General features: G+C 40.1%; 1 protein-coding gene across 5 annotated transcripts in view; it reads right to left on the bottom strand.

Moving 5' to 3' along the window:
- The window catches only part of PLCH2 (phospholipase C eta 2), a 998,026-nt gene that overhangs the window by 290,120 nt on the left and 691,121 nt on the right, over positions 1–16,785 (bottom strand). For all 5 annotated transcript variants that reach the window (XM_077457673.1, XM_077457675.1, XM_077457674.1 and 2 more), the window contains 2 exons: positions 10,174–10,417; positions 4,334–4,463 (listed from right to left, as the gene is read on the bottom strand). In XM_077457673.1, coding sequence (XP_077313799.1) covers positions 4,334–4,463; positions 10,174–10,417 — 374 coding nt within the window. The remainder of the gene's footprint in view (positions 1–4,333; positions 4,464–10,173; positions 10,418–16,785) is intronic.

Below are 16,785 nucleotides of genomic sequence, written 5' to 3'. Positions count from 1 at the left end.
CTTTCTCAAGGCTTGTGAAGGATGAACTGTGTTTCAATGAAACATTGACAATAAAAACACTGCTGTTTTTCATTTTCCTCTTCTGCAAGACCCATGCCTCTAAACCAGTTTTGGATTATTATATTACAAACTTTTCTCACTTAACGACCAGGTTCCGTTCTAGCGACCAAGTTGTTAAACGAATTGGTCGTTAAACGAGGACTCACAAGTAATCAATATTTTAAGCATTCTTAACTACTGTACTGTATTCTGAAAAAAAAGGTCTAAAAACAAAACTCCAACATAAGTACAGAACACAAAAATTCTGTACTGTACAATACAATGATGTACAGTGCATCGCTCGGGTCAGGAGAGCTGGTCGTTAAATGAGGAGTATGTGTGTGTGTATATATATATATATATATATATATATATATATATATATACATACACACACACATAATATATATATATACACACACACACACATATTATAGGCACATACAATGCTAAATAATACACGGAGAAAGATAGAAGACTTTACCAATCACATGTAGTGTTTGCACTTATTGCAAATTTGAAAAAGTTGTAAAAATATTCTGTTTGTGTGACTTTACAACTTTTGAAAACTACAAAGTCTTTCAGTGCAGAGAAAGCGTATTCCTTTACAGGTCACCGACATGATTCACATGCGGCATCATTCCCATTTCTCGTTATTTTTCACCAGACAACCCATGTATTTCTCATTGAGAACTGTAAAACGTAGACTCCAGCAGTGCATCTCCTGATCCTCTTTATCCGACAAGCAACAAAGATCAGACACCGGCAAGCGTGTCAATCACATGGAAGCAAGCGGCGAAGGCTGCCAAAAGATTCGACTTCTGCTCACAATGTACAAATTTTCTGACACAGATCTGTTCTCTAAACCCTTCTAGGATTTATATATATCATTTAACAATCTAGAACACAGCAGCTGCACACCTAGACAAAGAAAAATATATTTTCAAGGAAAGGAAAAACATCCTTGCACAGGTGAAGCAGATAGAGTTCAAACAAACCTTTTCAGCACTAAACACATAAGCTGCAATCTACCTTCTGAAAATGCTAGTTGCCAGGGTATTATTCTGACCCAATGGTTTCAATACATCCGAATGACCCAAGCTGGAGAAAAGATGACACAAAGAATTGAAGGCATTGGAGAAGCATGAGTGCCCCTACAGTCCAACCTTTTCATTATACTTCCTAAGCGTGTCCTCTTTTGTGTCTTACATGGAGGACTTACTGTTCTCTAGATATAACCGAAAATGAGAGGATTTTTTTTATACCACAAAACAAATCCTTTCACAGTTGTCACCAAACCGTCTCAACTTCCTGTTTTGGTAAAAACTTAAAATCTGGATATCCTCACACTTTCAGTGCTAATGAGAGTGGTCACCATATCAAACAGAAAAGTCAAGGGAAATTGTCCCAGCAGGGATACAGACAGCAGTGAAAACCTAACCATTCCACATGCTATCCAAAATAAAATGGAAGACTTGGGCTTTAGATGCAGTTTAACCTTTTTTGCTGCTATTGCTGTAGCTACAGAAACCAAAAGATTTAATAAATGTTTTAACCCAGCTGCTGGTAGAAGTGATTCTACCATGACTTATACATCCTCGTAAATGTGCTGCCCCTCCTCCTCCTGGGTACCCGAGACTGGTATGGTGGGTGTTAGGATATAAGCAGTGAGAGATCCATGAACATCTGTTTGACAAGCTCCCCAGGAACTCAGAAGTGCTCAGAGCAGTCTGCTCTGAGCACTTCTGAGTTCAGAGCTTTCAAAACAGGAAGAAGCTGATTGAGCACAATCTATGCCCGATCAGCTTCAACAGAGTGCAGGGGTTTCATTAGGGGTCAAACACCTGATATTACTTTGAAGGACAAGTTCACTTTGTAAAAAAACAGAACTCTGTGAATAAATGATTCCGCCCACCCATCTGTGGGTTTGTTGATTGTGACAGCGGGTGTGGGGTGAAGATCCATGGCCCGCAGGGATCAGTAATATGTTACACTGGTATTCTGGGCGTATATCATGTAGCATTTAACAAGTTAGAAAAGGTACGTATCCTTTAAAGCGGGAGTCCGCAATTTTTTTTTTAAAAGCCAGCAGCTACAAATACTGCAGCTGCTGACTTTTAAAATAATGACACTTAGCCGCCCAGCGCGCCTGCGATGTCGGCACCCGAAGCCGATCTCTCGATCGTCTCTCGGGTGCTGCCGCCGTCTTGGGTATGGGAATCAGGAAGTGGAGCCTTGCTGCTTCATTTCCCGGTTCCCTACTGCGCATGCGCGAGTCGCGCTGCGCAATTAGGATGGTCCCCGCTGTTTCTGGGATCCGTGTGTTTCCCAGCAGACAGCAGGGGACCTTCGGAAAGGGGCGTAGATTCTGCGGAAAGGGGCGTAGCTTCTGCATAATCTACGCCGGAAGTGGGTGCAGATACCTGTACTGTACAGGTACCTGCACCCCCCTCCCCCCTGAAAGGTGCCGGGGGGGGGGGGGGGTTCCAATGAGTGGAAGCTCCACTTTAGGGTGGACCTCCACTTTAAAGAGAATATGTCACCTGCACTATACTATTACATAAGGATAGCAAGGTTAAAAAAAAAGAAAAAAAAAGGTTAACGTAAAAGTTTTAAAAAGTAAATAAAGAACACCACAAAAACCATTTGCAAAGCCCCCAAAACCCACATCCATGCGTATAGGATGCACATGCATGAAATTACAATTATATCACACATATTACAAACCACTACATGTTAACATGACAGCAATAATTCTAGGACCATCGTTCGTGGTTAATCCTAAACTAAGAAGCTTTTAAAGCATCATCCAGAAACAAGTTTTGGGTTCTGCAGCTTTTTACTGGTTTGCAGGGTTTTTAAGGCTTGACATATTTGGTATCTCTTTGCTCAACACAACTTCATCTTTTATAATTTTACAAAATACATATAATGAAAATATTGATAAGTAGAACAACTATCATGTGGCATACAAAAAAACTACCACTCTTTCATTCTCATCCTTTCATTCTCCTCATTCTTTCATTCAGGTCTCTGCTTTCAGAAAATATATAATGTTTCAGGGTTTTCAATGCATTTTCATGTGCAAAATATGTACTTTAGCATGGGTGCACAAAACATAAAATCAGCTTAAATGAATGCGATTGATTTACTAGAGAGAATAGTCCCTTCACTTAGTAAATTATAACTGTGTTCATGTTGCATAGAAAATTAACTGCAGATTAATTGAACATGAGCTGGCTTAGAAGATTGGATGTTTACCTTATTATTTTTTGGTGTGTGTGTGTGTGTGTGTGTGTGTGTGTGTGTATGGGGGGGGGGGGGGGTTGGATGGGATGAGGATTCTCAACTCTTAGTAAATCAGCCTCAATGACCTTGTTCCGGGTGGAGCGGGGTAGGTTATGATCCCCTCTAGGTCTCTGCTGCTGTTCAAAAACATGCTACAGAGGGATTCCATTGAGCTTATAGCATTTCCCAGGGTGGGTTTTATGATGGTGACAACTGTGCACCATGCTTGTGCAATGATGTGTGCTGAAATATACACTCAAAAATCCATGATATAGAGTGACACCACAGAGGCACAACTGAGAGACAGGGACAGTCTGTCAAGGTACAAACAGGAAATGCCTGAACAAGGCTCCTCATGGAAGGATCATTGTGTAATATTTTAATAAAAGATGCAGGGTTAAAAACATTAAAAAGTAGAAGTATCGCCAAATCTTTTTTGGCTTTACTTCTCCAATGCATCACAGGAGTGCAGTTCATTCTCGACTCTTGTGATCCATTTTCAGCCAGCAGCGGGTGAAAGCTGACATCAATTCAGCTGGTCCAGGCTGGGGAAAAATCCAGACTTTACACTCAGGATCCACCCAGATTACAGGACCAGCAGATGGCTCAGCCTCTCAGCTACACCACTGGGAGAGTGAGACAGCCACTTATTCCCCTCCCCAGCCCATCGCTCCAGTGAGATCTGGAGGGGCACAGCAGGAAGCCAGTGACTGACAGTCACCTCTCACTCTGCTCAGAACAGGAGGTTTGATCGCTCAGTTCTCAGTACAGAGGCAGCAGAGGAAAGATGCAGAATTGCATCACTGCAACATCCACCTAGGCGAGTATAAGGCACTTGTTTTTCATTAACCCATACGTCTCTTTTAAAAATGTAATTACAATATTAATGCTTACATGAGATTTTGGGTGTACAGTGACTACATTTCTTTTATGTTCTTAAGCCAAGATATTTGTACACAGAATACAGAAATAGAAGTTCAGGACGCCATAACCCACATTCTCTTACCTTGAACATTTGCTTCACTTTCTGCCGTGGTAGGTTCACATTCAGTTTGTGCATTAGTTGTAAGACCTCGTTTATACTCAGGCTCCCATCTCCATTTTTGTCCGCTTCATCAAAGGTTTGCTTCAACCATATTTAGCAGGAGTTAAGGAAGGAAACATGGATGTGAGTCTGTCATTTCAGTAAAAGCATTACGAATATTGAGCAGTATAGTACTTGCTACCATATCAGACAGGCTTTCTTAGGAACAGGTTAAGAGTGAAACATTTAAGAAAAACAATTACATTCAGTCTTTCCTACAAATAAGGAGTGATTTTCAAAGCCACCATTCATAGAACAGATACATTTTTTTTTTAAATGGAAAAACTTTTTGAAACGGAAATTTTTAATAATTAGAAAATGAGGACATTTTTTTCTGCTTTTTCATTTTAGTTTACATATGTAACCATGTGCTTTGCTAGAGCCAGAGTGTGATTTCTGTGTTGCATTGCTCTCTGTGTCTCCCAATGCACTTCAGCTGTCTAAGTTAACCCTACCTCGCTTCCATCCACCAGGGGGAGTTGACAAGCAGAAGGAGCTTAAGAGACTTGATGGCTGGCAGCATTGAATCATGGGAGATGAAGTTCGGGAAAGAAACTTTACTATAGAAGTTAATGAACTATTGGACTAGAATTCCCAATGCGAGCCAATGGATAAAAAGAAAGAGAAATGTATTTTCACAGGCTGAATATTGAGGGATGTCCTCTTTGCTAAGAGGAGACCAAGGAGTGCACATTGCTGCTCCTGTGTGAACAGCCACCTGCTATAAACCTGTGGGTGTGTGTTGAGGACCAGATCACATTTTTGGTATGGGGCCTCATGATCTATTGTTATGACCACGAGAAAAAAAAAAAAGATGTATTCAGTAGATTTACCAGATGCAGGCTCCAATTTAGGGTATGTGTATTTTTATTGCTTAGTAAAAGTACACAATTTTCCTGCTATTTTTCCTTTATTTTCTTCAGGCTTGGCATTAAACCCTAAATTGATGGCACAAATTTTTTTTGGAAGAAAATATTATATCGCAGCAAAAACACTCCCAGGCAAAGCTGTAAGAGGATATCAAATATTTTACTTTAGAAATTTTCTGGCAGCAGCCAGGTTGTTAAGGAACTGCGGTTCATCAATATGTTTTGCACAAGCAACAATAGACCATGGAAAATACAGAAAAAAAAAAAAAAGAAATCACGCTTTAATGTAATAATTTATGAAGTTGGGATTTTATTACACAAGACTCTTCATTTATTCAGATGAATGCTTCATACATTATGTACCATTTCTAAAAATGTCAAGCTTGTAGCCTTTTAAAAATACAAAATACAAAATGTAGAAGTTTTCATCTTTATAATTAAGTGTTACTAACAGCCGAGGTAACACCTGGAAATGTTAAACTTTTCATGGCTTGCAGTTTTATGCCCTTGTGACCCAATTAATTCCAGGGAGAATTCATCGTTATTTTTTCATTGCAAAGAGTTCATGTACAACGTATCAGCCTATCTTTGTCTGCTAGACGGCAAAGGGCAGACGAAGACAGGTTGTGCTTTATAACAAAGCATTCTTATCACTTTGTATCGCGATCACCCGCCAGGTTACCGTGATCATTAATAGAAAAGATGAATTCATATTAAAGCAAGAGACCTTTTGACTGCTCACAATTAATTTAATTATCACCAAATACAAACCCACATTTTTAGGAAGCATCACAAATCGGATTATTTCAGTTTCTAGGTATTTTCTGGAGGGTTAAACCACCTTACTGTCTCAAGGGCACTTGGTGAGATCTCTGCACTTGATCTCCTGGTTCTGTGCCCCTGTTGTGGCTATTATGAGCAGGTCTCATTCTGTCTGTTAGATTTCTAATTTATTTTGTATCATGGAGAATAAAATAGGAGGAGCGGGGACACAAAGTTGGGAAGACACAAAACTGACAGACTACAATAAGAAATTATGCAAAGAGACTTTACTGTTGGAAGTTTGCAAATAAGAAGCCCGGGTCTGACTCAGTCCACCAAGGTTCAGTGACCCTTTAAAGTACACCTGGGATAAGTAGGATAATACACATAGGATAACATGAGTGTTGCCACTGCTGATAATGTGGATAATGACAGAACTCTGGATGGCCACACTCCAATGCTAAAATGATGCTTTATTCAAATAATGTTTAGGACACAGCAAATGACATCACAGTGAAAGATGCTAACAGCTGACACGTTTCGCACTAAGGCTAGTGCTTACTCATAGCTGCATGCTGTGGCTCACACCCGGATCCCTTCACCTGGAGCAATTATCTATGAGTTCCCAGGTGGTGTATATCTCTCTTGAGATTCTCTGGACTGTTGAGTTACCGATCCTGAAACATGCATACAGCAAATAGAAGTCAGAGAAGCGTCACGTTTCCTTATATTTTTTTTTTTTCCAGGTCAGTAAATGGATATGAGCATTCAAACCAAAGTATATTAATATTATTAGCATGGCAGTCCGATAACCAGTATTTTCAAAAGTAGAGATTAACACCTTCATCTAATATATGTCTCCTATAATCAATTTCCTTTAAAAGCACTCTAATTAAAGCAGACCCTGCACTACCAAGCAGTCTACTACTCTTATGGCCACCACCCTAGATAATACACTGTGGAAAGATTTCAAGCCCCCCTCACACCTGTACGCTCTCAGCCCCCATAACACCTATATGTTCTCAGCCCCCCAACACCTGAACGCTTTCATCCCCCCTCACATCTGTATGCTCTAAGCCCCCCTCACACACACACACACACACACACACACACACATTCACATAGGCACACACATGCACAGACACATGTACACCACCCCACCCCATTCCTCTTCAGTTGTACATTAGTCCTTACTTGGAAGGTGCTGTTCCTGGTCCCAACTCTTGTGCAAAACACACAAGGAGTGCACATGCTGCAATTTACCAGAGGTGGCCGCAAAGAGCCCGATGTCAATGACACAGCAGCAGCTGCTGATTCGCACACATTATGAAAGCCAGTGCAGCCACAGAGCTTTCATGCACCCCTCCCTGCCTTCTCTCATCCCCGCCAGACAGCCGGGCCCCTTACAACTGTGTGGGCTGTACTTCCTGATGGCGACCCTGCTCCATAAAACTGTGTAGCCGGCCTGAAGATTTCAAGAAAATGCGAATACAAAAACAAAGTAGCCTGAAAGTGGTTCTGCACTGACAATTTTTTTTATTTTTTTTGCAGAATGTATAAAAAAAAGATGTGTTTCAAATAAAAACCTTACTTGTCCTGACTTGGCCCGCTATCCATGTCCGTATTTCCATTAAATCGTTCTTTTTATAAATGAGTTTTGGCCGATGTCATTTTGCTAGTGGGCATTTGAAGCCCACAAGCAATCACTTCCTCCTTTCCTTGTTCGGAGGGACCAGCATTCCTTGCTGGTTCCCACGCATGCTCAGTGGCTACAGCTTGACAAACATGGCCAGCGTGATGACGTCACGTCATCAAAATCATACAAGATTTCGCTTCGGCTAGGCGCACTGACTCCTGGGATAAATTATACGAGATCCCAGGAGACAGTGCGGAGATCATGGGAAATGATGCTGATCCCCGCAGAAACCCCACCCATAGCCGCAGGGAGAGATTAAGAAACAGCAGAGAACGAAAGGTAGGAGGAAAAAAAATAAACATAAAGGGGCATTGAGCACTAGTTAGAGCTCCAAAAAAACAAAGGCACAATGAAAAAAAAATGTGTGCATAACCGCTTTAAGCCTTATCTTTTTTTGAAAAAGATTATAAAATTTGCCTTTGCTGACATATAGGTTGACTTTTCTGCTATGCAGATTAGCAACATCAGAGGTCCCGATCAGCATAATTGTTGCTTTGTGTCAGCCACTCAAATTATCCAAACCAGAGTAGCAGCAGGACAGCCAGGCAACTACCATTGGGGAAATGCCAAGTTAGCAAAGCCTCCATGCCTCCATTGGAAAAAGGTTTTCTTTAATTAAACTCTACTTTGCAGTGCCTAAAATTTTGAATTAGACTGATAGTTAAACTACACAGGCAATTTTTATGTAATCTTACAGAGTCATCTTACCACTTACTGGCAATAACTTAATTTGCAACTCATTGAAAGCAACATGCTGTAAGTGACATGATTATCACAAGTGGTTAAATTGCTCACTGGTATAAGTTTTAAATTGGTCATCACGTTTAGCCATTACAGTAATTATTTTTTGGGAATCTTTGATGACTCGCTTATAGGGAAAGCATAGTGCATTTTGAGTAAGCACATGTTAATATTCCAGTGTTTAGCCTACACCTTCATGAACACATCATTGACAATTAGACCAAATTTAGCAGCATCAGTATGTGTCTATTATGGCACAATAAATCTACCACTAGTTTGCCCACTTAAGGCCTTGTTTACAATGGTGCTTGGAGAGTGGTTAAAATGCACAGCCGTGTCTCTTACACAATCCCCTAATTGCTCCCCTTTATACTTCAAAGGCAGTGAAGGGGGAGCACATAGGCCATGGCCATGATGCTTTGAATTGTGACAAGGCAAAACTGTTCCCCGCTGTCATGTTCCGAGGAGAGTACCACCAGCTGAACACAACCCAATCAACTGAAAGGGGATGCCTAGCAAATGCCCTGCAGTCACATGCAATGCTTGCAGTTGTGGCATGCTAGTGTGGGCCTTAAGGGTTTAAAAAAGGGTGTGAACACGGATTACTCTTCAGAGAGCAACGTTAGTGTAAAATAGGACTAATATATTTTTATATTGTTTTTAACAATGTATAGGGCTTTTTTTTTTGGAAAGCACAACCACTGTATTGCATAAAATATGCAGAGATTAGTGCATATAAATTTTTTTTTTAATTTTCTATCAAAAAGACTATACATTACCTTTAACCTTTTCCCAAAATGTATACTATAATGAGGCATTTAGCAACATGACCACACTTCCCAGTTCACTATGCAGACAGACCTGGTCAAACATGAACCCCCTTCTCCTCCTCAACAAGTCTGTATGGGGGCAATGCGATGAGATTTGTGGTCATAACTCAATTATGGCAGAATTGGCCAATTGGTTTTGTAGGCAAAAAGTGCATTTCTACTAGGAAATAAAAGGTATATGTAGGTATTTACTGAAAAAATGTTATTTAAAATCCATTTGGCTTTTAAAGTAGAACTCTAGGCATTTTCTTTTTTTTAAATTTTGGATAGAGTAGCGGAGGGTAATAACCCTGTCAGTGGTGTTTTTTGCCATCTGTATCCAATTGGGGAGCTTTCCTTCCACTTCACTTCCTTTTCCATAGCCAAAACAGGAAGGGAGAGTAAATTCCTGCAAATTAACGGAATCCCGGGGGGCCCCCAGGTCACCAGAACTAGTGCCCCCATTGGAAGATTTCCGCTCTATTACTTTTCTGTGGAAAACCCAAACTTTGGGATTTTCTTGACTTTCAGTGATAATGGTAAACTAAACAAATTAAAAGTGAATCCCTCTATCGGGGGGCACAGAATGCTAGAAAAAACAAATAGGTGTTCTAATCTCCCTCCATGCTAGCCAAACCAAACAAAGCAAAGTTTGAGTTAGCCAGGGTAACCAATATAAAAATGATAATTTCAACTTCCCTTCAGCCAATTAGCATTTATAAACAGCAAATCATTGGCAAGCTATTAGATGGGTTAAACATTTGAGAAGTGTGTAAAAGACTTATAGTCGATATATGTATGTTCAGCCAACTTTGAACACCTATCCAAATCACATTTCATATTCAACCAGCATGTCCCCAAAGATTTTTATGCTGAAAAGGATATTGGTCTCGAGTTCTTTGACGTTTAGAAAGACTGTCTTCATCACTAATCCCTGCCATTAAGTACTTGAGACCAGTTATCCACGTCCGCGCTTCTTCGCCACTCGAGGACACCAGATCCAGAGACTCCATGCGATCCCCATAGTAGATACTGAAGCAGCAATTTGGGTCAAAACTTCCATCAGAATATCTCTGGAAAATCTCAGACTGTTTCCCTTCACACACCTCCTGAATGGAATCAATCGAGACTATTGGGAAAAGCAAAGAGAAAAATAAAAAGTTTAAGTAGATAAGAGCAATTATTAAAGACAGACTTTATGTGTGAATATAATAAAATCAAAAAAGTATTGCCTGATTATTCCTATAAATCAATCTTCAATCGGCACAATCCAAATATTATTATTAATATGTGCAAAAATAAATATAAATCACTAGACAAGCGGTTTCACTCCACGTCTTAAATAATTAATCCAAAAAAACAGTGCTGCGTTACCAATACCTAAATCATCATAGTGATAGAATGATAATATTCACAAACATGTATAAAACAAACAGAATAAAAAACATTTCTAAATAATCGTGTGATGTCCTGAGCATTAAAAAAATCTAGACATCCAAAACATATTGCTCCACCAAGATGTGCCAAAGGGTCAATTGAATGTGCAAGTGCTCACCACCACCAGTCTGCTCTGGCTGCTCACCTCGTATTTTGACCCATTTCACCAGCAGGTTAAATTCAGCAGGTCCCAACTGGGGATAATCAAAGGATCTATCTGGTGTGCTGCTCCTCTGTCCCCCACTCCTCCCTGTCAGGTTCCACAGCCTTGGATCTCACTCAGGGGTATTGGTCTACTGAAGAAGTCACGCCTATTGATGTAACGCTTATAGGGGGCGAAGCACTGTCAACGTCCTCCCACGGCCATCTTGCTTTCACAGGAATAGTCCAATGCCTGCATAGCCCGCACTGACTACATGTTAGGTTTGTGAGTACCTTCCTTTGTTTTATCAGCACATTACAATTTTAAACAGAGAGCACTAGAGATTTTGTATTTTTCGTTCCTCTCTATACCCAATAACTCCGATTGTGATCCGAGGCTCTGTGAGCCGACAAGGAGGAGGAGTGGGAAACATAGAAGAGCAGCATGCCAGCAGCACACCAGATCCCTTGATTATCCCCAGTGGGGACCTGCCGATTTTGACCCACTGGTGAAACATGGATCAAAATACGATGTGAGCAGTCAATGCACATTGGTGGTGGTGAGCACTTGCACATTCAATTGACCATTTGGCACATCTTGGTGGAGCAACATGTTTTGGATGTCTAGATTTTTTTGATTCTTAGGACAATTTTTTTTCATATATGGACTATTCTTTTGATCGCTTTATCACACAATTATTCATTTAGACATATGTTTTTTTTTTTGCATGTTTGTGATTATTATCGTTATATCACTATGATGATTTAGGTATTTACTGGTAGCGCAGCACTGTTTTTTTTGATTAGGGGCTGATTATTGGCCAAGTAAAAAGTACCACACTTATTTTTAGTTTGGCTATTGTGCACCAATTTAAATGTCTGTTCTTGGGGAAGAAAGAAATTGGACAGATGGGAAAACCTTACCAAATTCTTACCTAGTGAGAATTCGTCTTATTCAATGTTTCAAATCAATTCTAGTTTAATGTAGCTACATTTACTGTAACATGGATAAATCAGAAGCTGCACAAACCTATCCAGTCGCTATAGTTTCCATAGATGTAGAGGTGTCACTGTCTGCAAAGAGTGAGGACGTGGGAAAAAACGGTCTGGAGTAGGTCAAATGCACCTGCCATGAACAATCTCAGAAAAAAGTTGCATTTGCACATTGAAGCCCATCAATACTGAGCTTGGGGTGAGGAAGGATCAGTATCATTGCAAGGTGGATCTCAGAGTTCAGCTTTAAAATGCCAAACACAGCAATGGCCCTGATGAGGTACTTTGGCAGTAGCACAGTCTGTTTGTCCTTGCCTAGCAGCAATTCAGTGCAAGTGGTTCAGAAGTTGAAAAAGTTCTGCAAGACATTTAAAGGCTCCATGACCGCCAGTGACTGTGAAAATCAGAATTATGAGTTCTAGGCAATAATTTAATAGCTGTCCAAGGAATGTACCTCTCCCGTCCATCATCTCAGTTATCAAATAAGAAAAGAACAATTCAGGAGAAACACAAGACTTAAAATAAAAAAATAAAAAAATAGTATGCAGGATATAAATTTCCCTTGTGACCTAAGATGGGAGAACATAAATTTAATATACAGAGTAGCAGAAACAAAAGTAGAATTCTGCCTCTATCAATCACTGAATGTTCTCTTCTGGCATCCAGCTAGTAGAAACTCCCATTTGGATCTAAATGACTCCATTACATTGTTACAGTACCCATTTGTGAGGAGAATATTAATTTCTCATTAGCCTCTGTGAAGTTTCTGTGAGTGTAGACACTATCCATTCTGTACAATTCAGGCTGAGAGCCATGAAGTAATAATTCTTCTCATGACAGCACTTCAAGGATATGATAATGTTTGCATAACCAGCAATACCAATTTAAATTAAGGTCATTTTTTGTATCCATGTATGTAATGGCTAATCGTAAAATAACCATATACATTTTTATGGCAGAGATTATAAAAGAAATGATAGCCTTGTCTTGTAGAGAAAGTGTAGTGATCATTGGGAACACATATGCAGGGAGTTATTCTACAAAGTCCAAAGGACAAGGTAAATTGTTGTCTGTTATATGCTTAAGTAACTACTCTGTTGGGACAATTAACCCAGGGGGGTGCACTGGCCAAATTCACAAACTGAGCACAGACACCAAAGTACTGAGTGTTCAAGCCGATGCACCCAGAGGGTGCACACCCAGCTTGCAAATTTAATCAAGGTTACATGTCACAGAGTGGTACTGTGGATATAGCCTAGTAAACTGTGCCATTCCTAGATTAAATGGTATTGACTGACAAAGAGAAAATTAACTTTAGTGGCACCACAAAACTGTTAGAATTCTAAAATGTTATTATCCATACAAAGAATGGTTAAAAATATGTATCCTGTTTACATCACATACAAAAAATAATCGTTGGTACAACCATCAGCCCTAGCAAATGATAGGTTCCCCCAATCTGAGGTCCTGCTCAACATATTTTGTGACAATTACACTTCTCCAGGAGCTTTAGAGTTAAAAAGGTTTTTTTCTAAACAAAATGAAAACAATACAATCAACAACATACACAGATAGTGAGATCACAATACTGTACACAAGTAATTCCTAGCGCCGAAGTGGCAATACAGGCATACTGCACTTTTAAATACACAATGGGGTTTATTTTCTAAAGCTGGAAAGTGCAAAATCCGACTCACTTCTGCAAAGAAACCAATGAGCTTCTAACCCCAGCTTGTTAAATTAATCTTTAGTAACAAAACCTGGAAGCTCTTTGGTTTCTATGCAGATGTGAGTCTGATTTTGCACTTTCCAGATTTAGTAAATAAACCCCATTTTGTAAAAGTGGGGTATGCCTGTACTTACAACATAACGCAGAACTATAAAATGGCAGGTATAGTGAGTTGGACAGGTGGGAAATCCCCCCGGGTCCCAAGGTTGATATGGGGCGCATCTGATTACATAGTTAGTAAGGTTGAATAAAGACATCAGTCCATCTAGGTCAACCTGAGTGAGTGTCTACCATTGTCCCTATCCCTGTACATTGCACACTCACATCAGTCCACAATCCAAGGTCCCCATTCATATACTAGGGCCAATTTTGGACAGAAGCCAATTAACCTACCTGCATGTCTTGTGGAGTGTGGGAGGAAACCAGAGTACCTGGAGGAAACCCATGCAGGCAGAGGGAGAACATGCAAACTCCAGGCAGGTAGTGTCGTGGTTGGGATTCGAACCAGCAACCCTTTTTACTGCTAGGTGAGAGTGCTACCCACTACACCACTGTGCTGCCTTGGATTGGTACAACAACAAAAAAACATATGCGTTCTCATATTAGAAAATTCCCATGATATTAACTATTTTTTACAGTTCTAATAGCATCTCAAAACTGGAGAGATGTGTAGCAGGATCACTCTAAAAATGGAAAGGGACCTAAAAGTAGAAAGAAATAATGTCCATTACTGATTTACCATGCCAGCAAGCCATATAAAGCACTCAACTGATCAAATGGTCTCAGCATAATAGAACAGAGAATAGGCAGAGACCAGTTCTGGCTAGGACTTATAACCAAGGTATCAAACCAGTCAACAGAGTATGCACTTATTCAAAGATTAATAGGGATGAAGGGATAGGGATAAAGCATGGTTACTCTCAGTCACCACCAGCTTTAAAGCAGAATCCAATCTCTTGGGACTCGGGGTGACTTCCCGACTGGCCACCTCTCTCTACCGGCCTTTTTATTGTTATACATTATATTGTAAGTATTGCCACTTTGGCGCTAGAAATTACTTATGTACAGTATTGTGATCCAACTGTCTGTATATGATGTTGATTGTGTTTTCATTTTGTTCAGAGAAAAAACCTTTTTAACACAAACATCCTGAAGAAGCACAGTAGTCACAAAACATGTCGAGCAGGACCTTAAGCTGGATCTCCTCACCCCTGAAAGTGGTTACCCCATGTATTAGTTGGTTAGAGTATTACTCCCGCATAGACTTGTATACCTATCCTTTACCAGGGCTGATGGCTGTACCAGCGATTGTTTTTTGTATGTGATGTAAAACAGGATACAAATTTTTAACCATTCTTTGTATGGATAATAAAATGCTTAAAATTATAATAGTTTTGAGTTTTGTGGTGCCACTAAAGTCCATTTTCTGTCAATCAATACAGCTTGAAAATTTCACAGCAGAGATCCCAGATGGCCGCATTCCAACAGATCTGCTTTATTGATATGAAAAAAATTCCAACAAGCAGAATCACATGTAGTGTGGGAACAAATGCATGGTTGACATGTTTCGTGCATTATAAATAAGCGCTAATGCATAAAACATGTCAACCTTGCTCTTTTTCCCTCACTACATGTGATTCTGCCTATTGGAATTTTATTATATAATTAAAGTGGATCTGTTGGAGTGCAACCGTATGGGCTCTCTTGTTTACACATGGTCAAGCTCGACATGGCAACTTGGCAATCTGGCTTTTGCCTCATTGGCTGTTCAGTCTTGAAGAAAATAGATAAATATGGATGCTATTATTGCTAATCTAAGACTAATTATCTGGGTGTCATGCTAATTAATATTGGAACTTCACTTCCTGGATGCACGGAACATACATGTGCCCCTAAAAAAAAAAAATGATTTTTATTGTGTGTTAACTTTTTGTTTGCCTGCCCCGGCCTCCATTCTTGCCTAGGAAAAAAATACGCTATGGTGCCTTCTTGGGTATGCATGTCATTTATACTATGATGCTTCACTTTCATTCACAAGCCAGAGATAGGCATGTCTGGTGGGCATTGGGCTGCCAAAACCAGGCACCCAGCACCTGATGACCTTAGGAGCGGTGGCACAGGACACAGACTGCGACAGCAGCATAGCAAGCCACAGCAGGACAACACTGGATCTACTGGTCAGGTGGGTACCTGGTTTGAGGACAACACTGCATTACAAGCATCAGGGGAAAAAATTTGAGTGAGGCCAAAGTTCCTTTTAAAGCTGCATTTAGGTGGACAATTAGCACATCCTACAATTTCCAGTGGCAGAAATCTCCAAAATTCCTGCATCTGGAATCACAGGTGTGTGTGAATAGCTGTAGATAACAGCACATGGTGACTGACTCTTCAGCACCCAGGGATGTCCAATGTTGTGGAGAGTGTCCTCAGCCCAAAGTAACTCCAATCCAATACTTTTCGCTTACCCAGGGCCTTCCCCATCCTTGCTGCAACTGACTAAACAGAGCAGCAAAACAGCATTAAAATGAACCTACTTAACTGGTTTATCGTTAGTTCCATTTATAAAAAAAAATGTTGTGCAAATACCCTAACATTCACACAGCTGTTGCGAATAATCACTGCAATGTGTCTAATATATGTATTTCCTATGATCGCCAGCCCCATATAGTTGCCATAATGCAGTATTTTTCTGAAATACCACAATCAGGAAATACTGCATCATGACCACTAGATGGAGCTGAAAATCATAGTAAATACACATTAGATGAATTACAGGGATTATTTGCAACCGTTTTATTAGTAAATTGCACAGTGAACCTTTAATAAATAGACAATTTAGCGTGAAACAAAATAGCATCAACTGTTCACAGCAAAGACAAATTCCTGGTAGCTCTCAAAAAGCTACGTTCAAGAATATTTCAGGACCAGAGCTAGAGCCCTCCTACTTCTTTACCGTGCCATTCTGCTGTCAGTATACCACCTATGCCCATCTGCTTCATTATATTTAGTTCTTAGATGGGTAAAATACCCCTGCATATGCTAGCTAGGTTGCTTGGTATTGACTATACACAGCAAGTGCTGTTGAGAATTATAATCAGATAAATCACACAAATCCGTAAATCAGGATTACTTCCTTGGCTGCACTGTACTGATGTAAAGAAAGCCTTTGTACTGTAACTGAAGAAGGTTTGATGACA

This window comes from Lithobates pipiens, unplaced genomic scaffold (assembly GCF_037356315.1).
Source record: "Lithobates pipiens isolate NorthernLeopardFrog02 unplaced genomic scaffold, aLitPip1_a1.2 Scaffold_27, whole genome shotgun sequence".
NCBI classification, from domain to species: Eukaryota; Metazoa; Chordata; class Amphibia; order Anura; family Ranidae; genus Lithobates; species Lithobates pipiens.
Note: the sequence above shows the minus strand (reverse complement) of the source record. Positions and strands in the feature narration are given on the sequence as shown.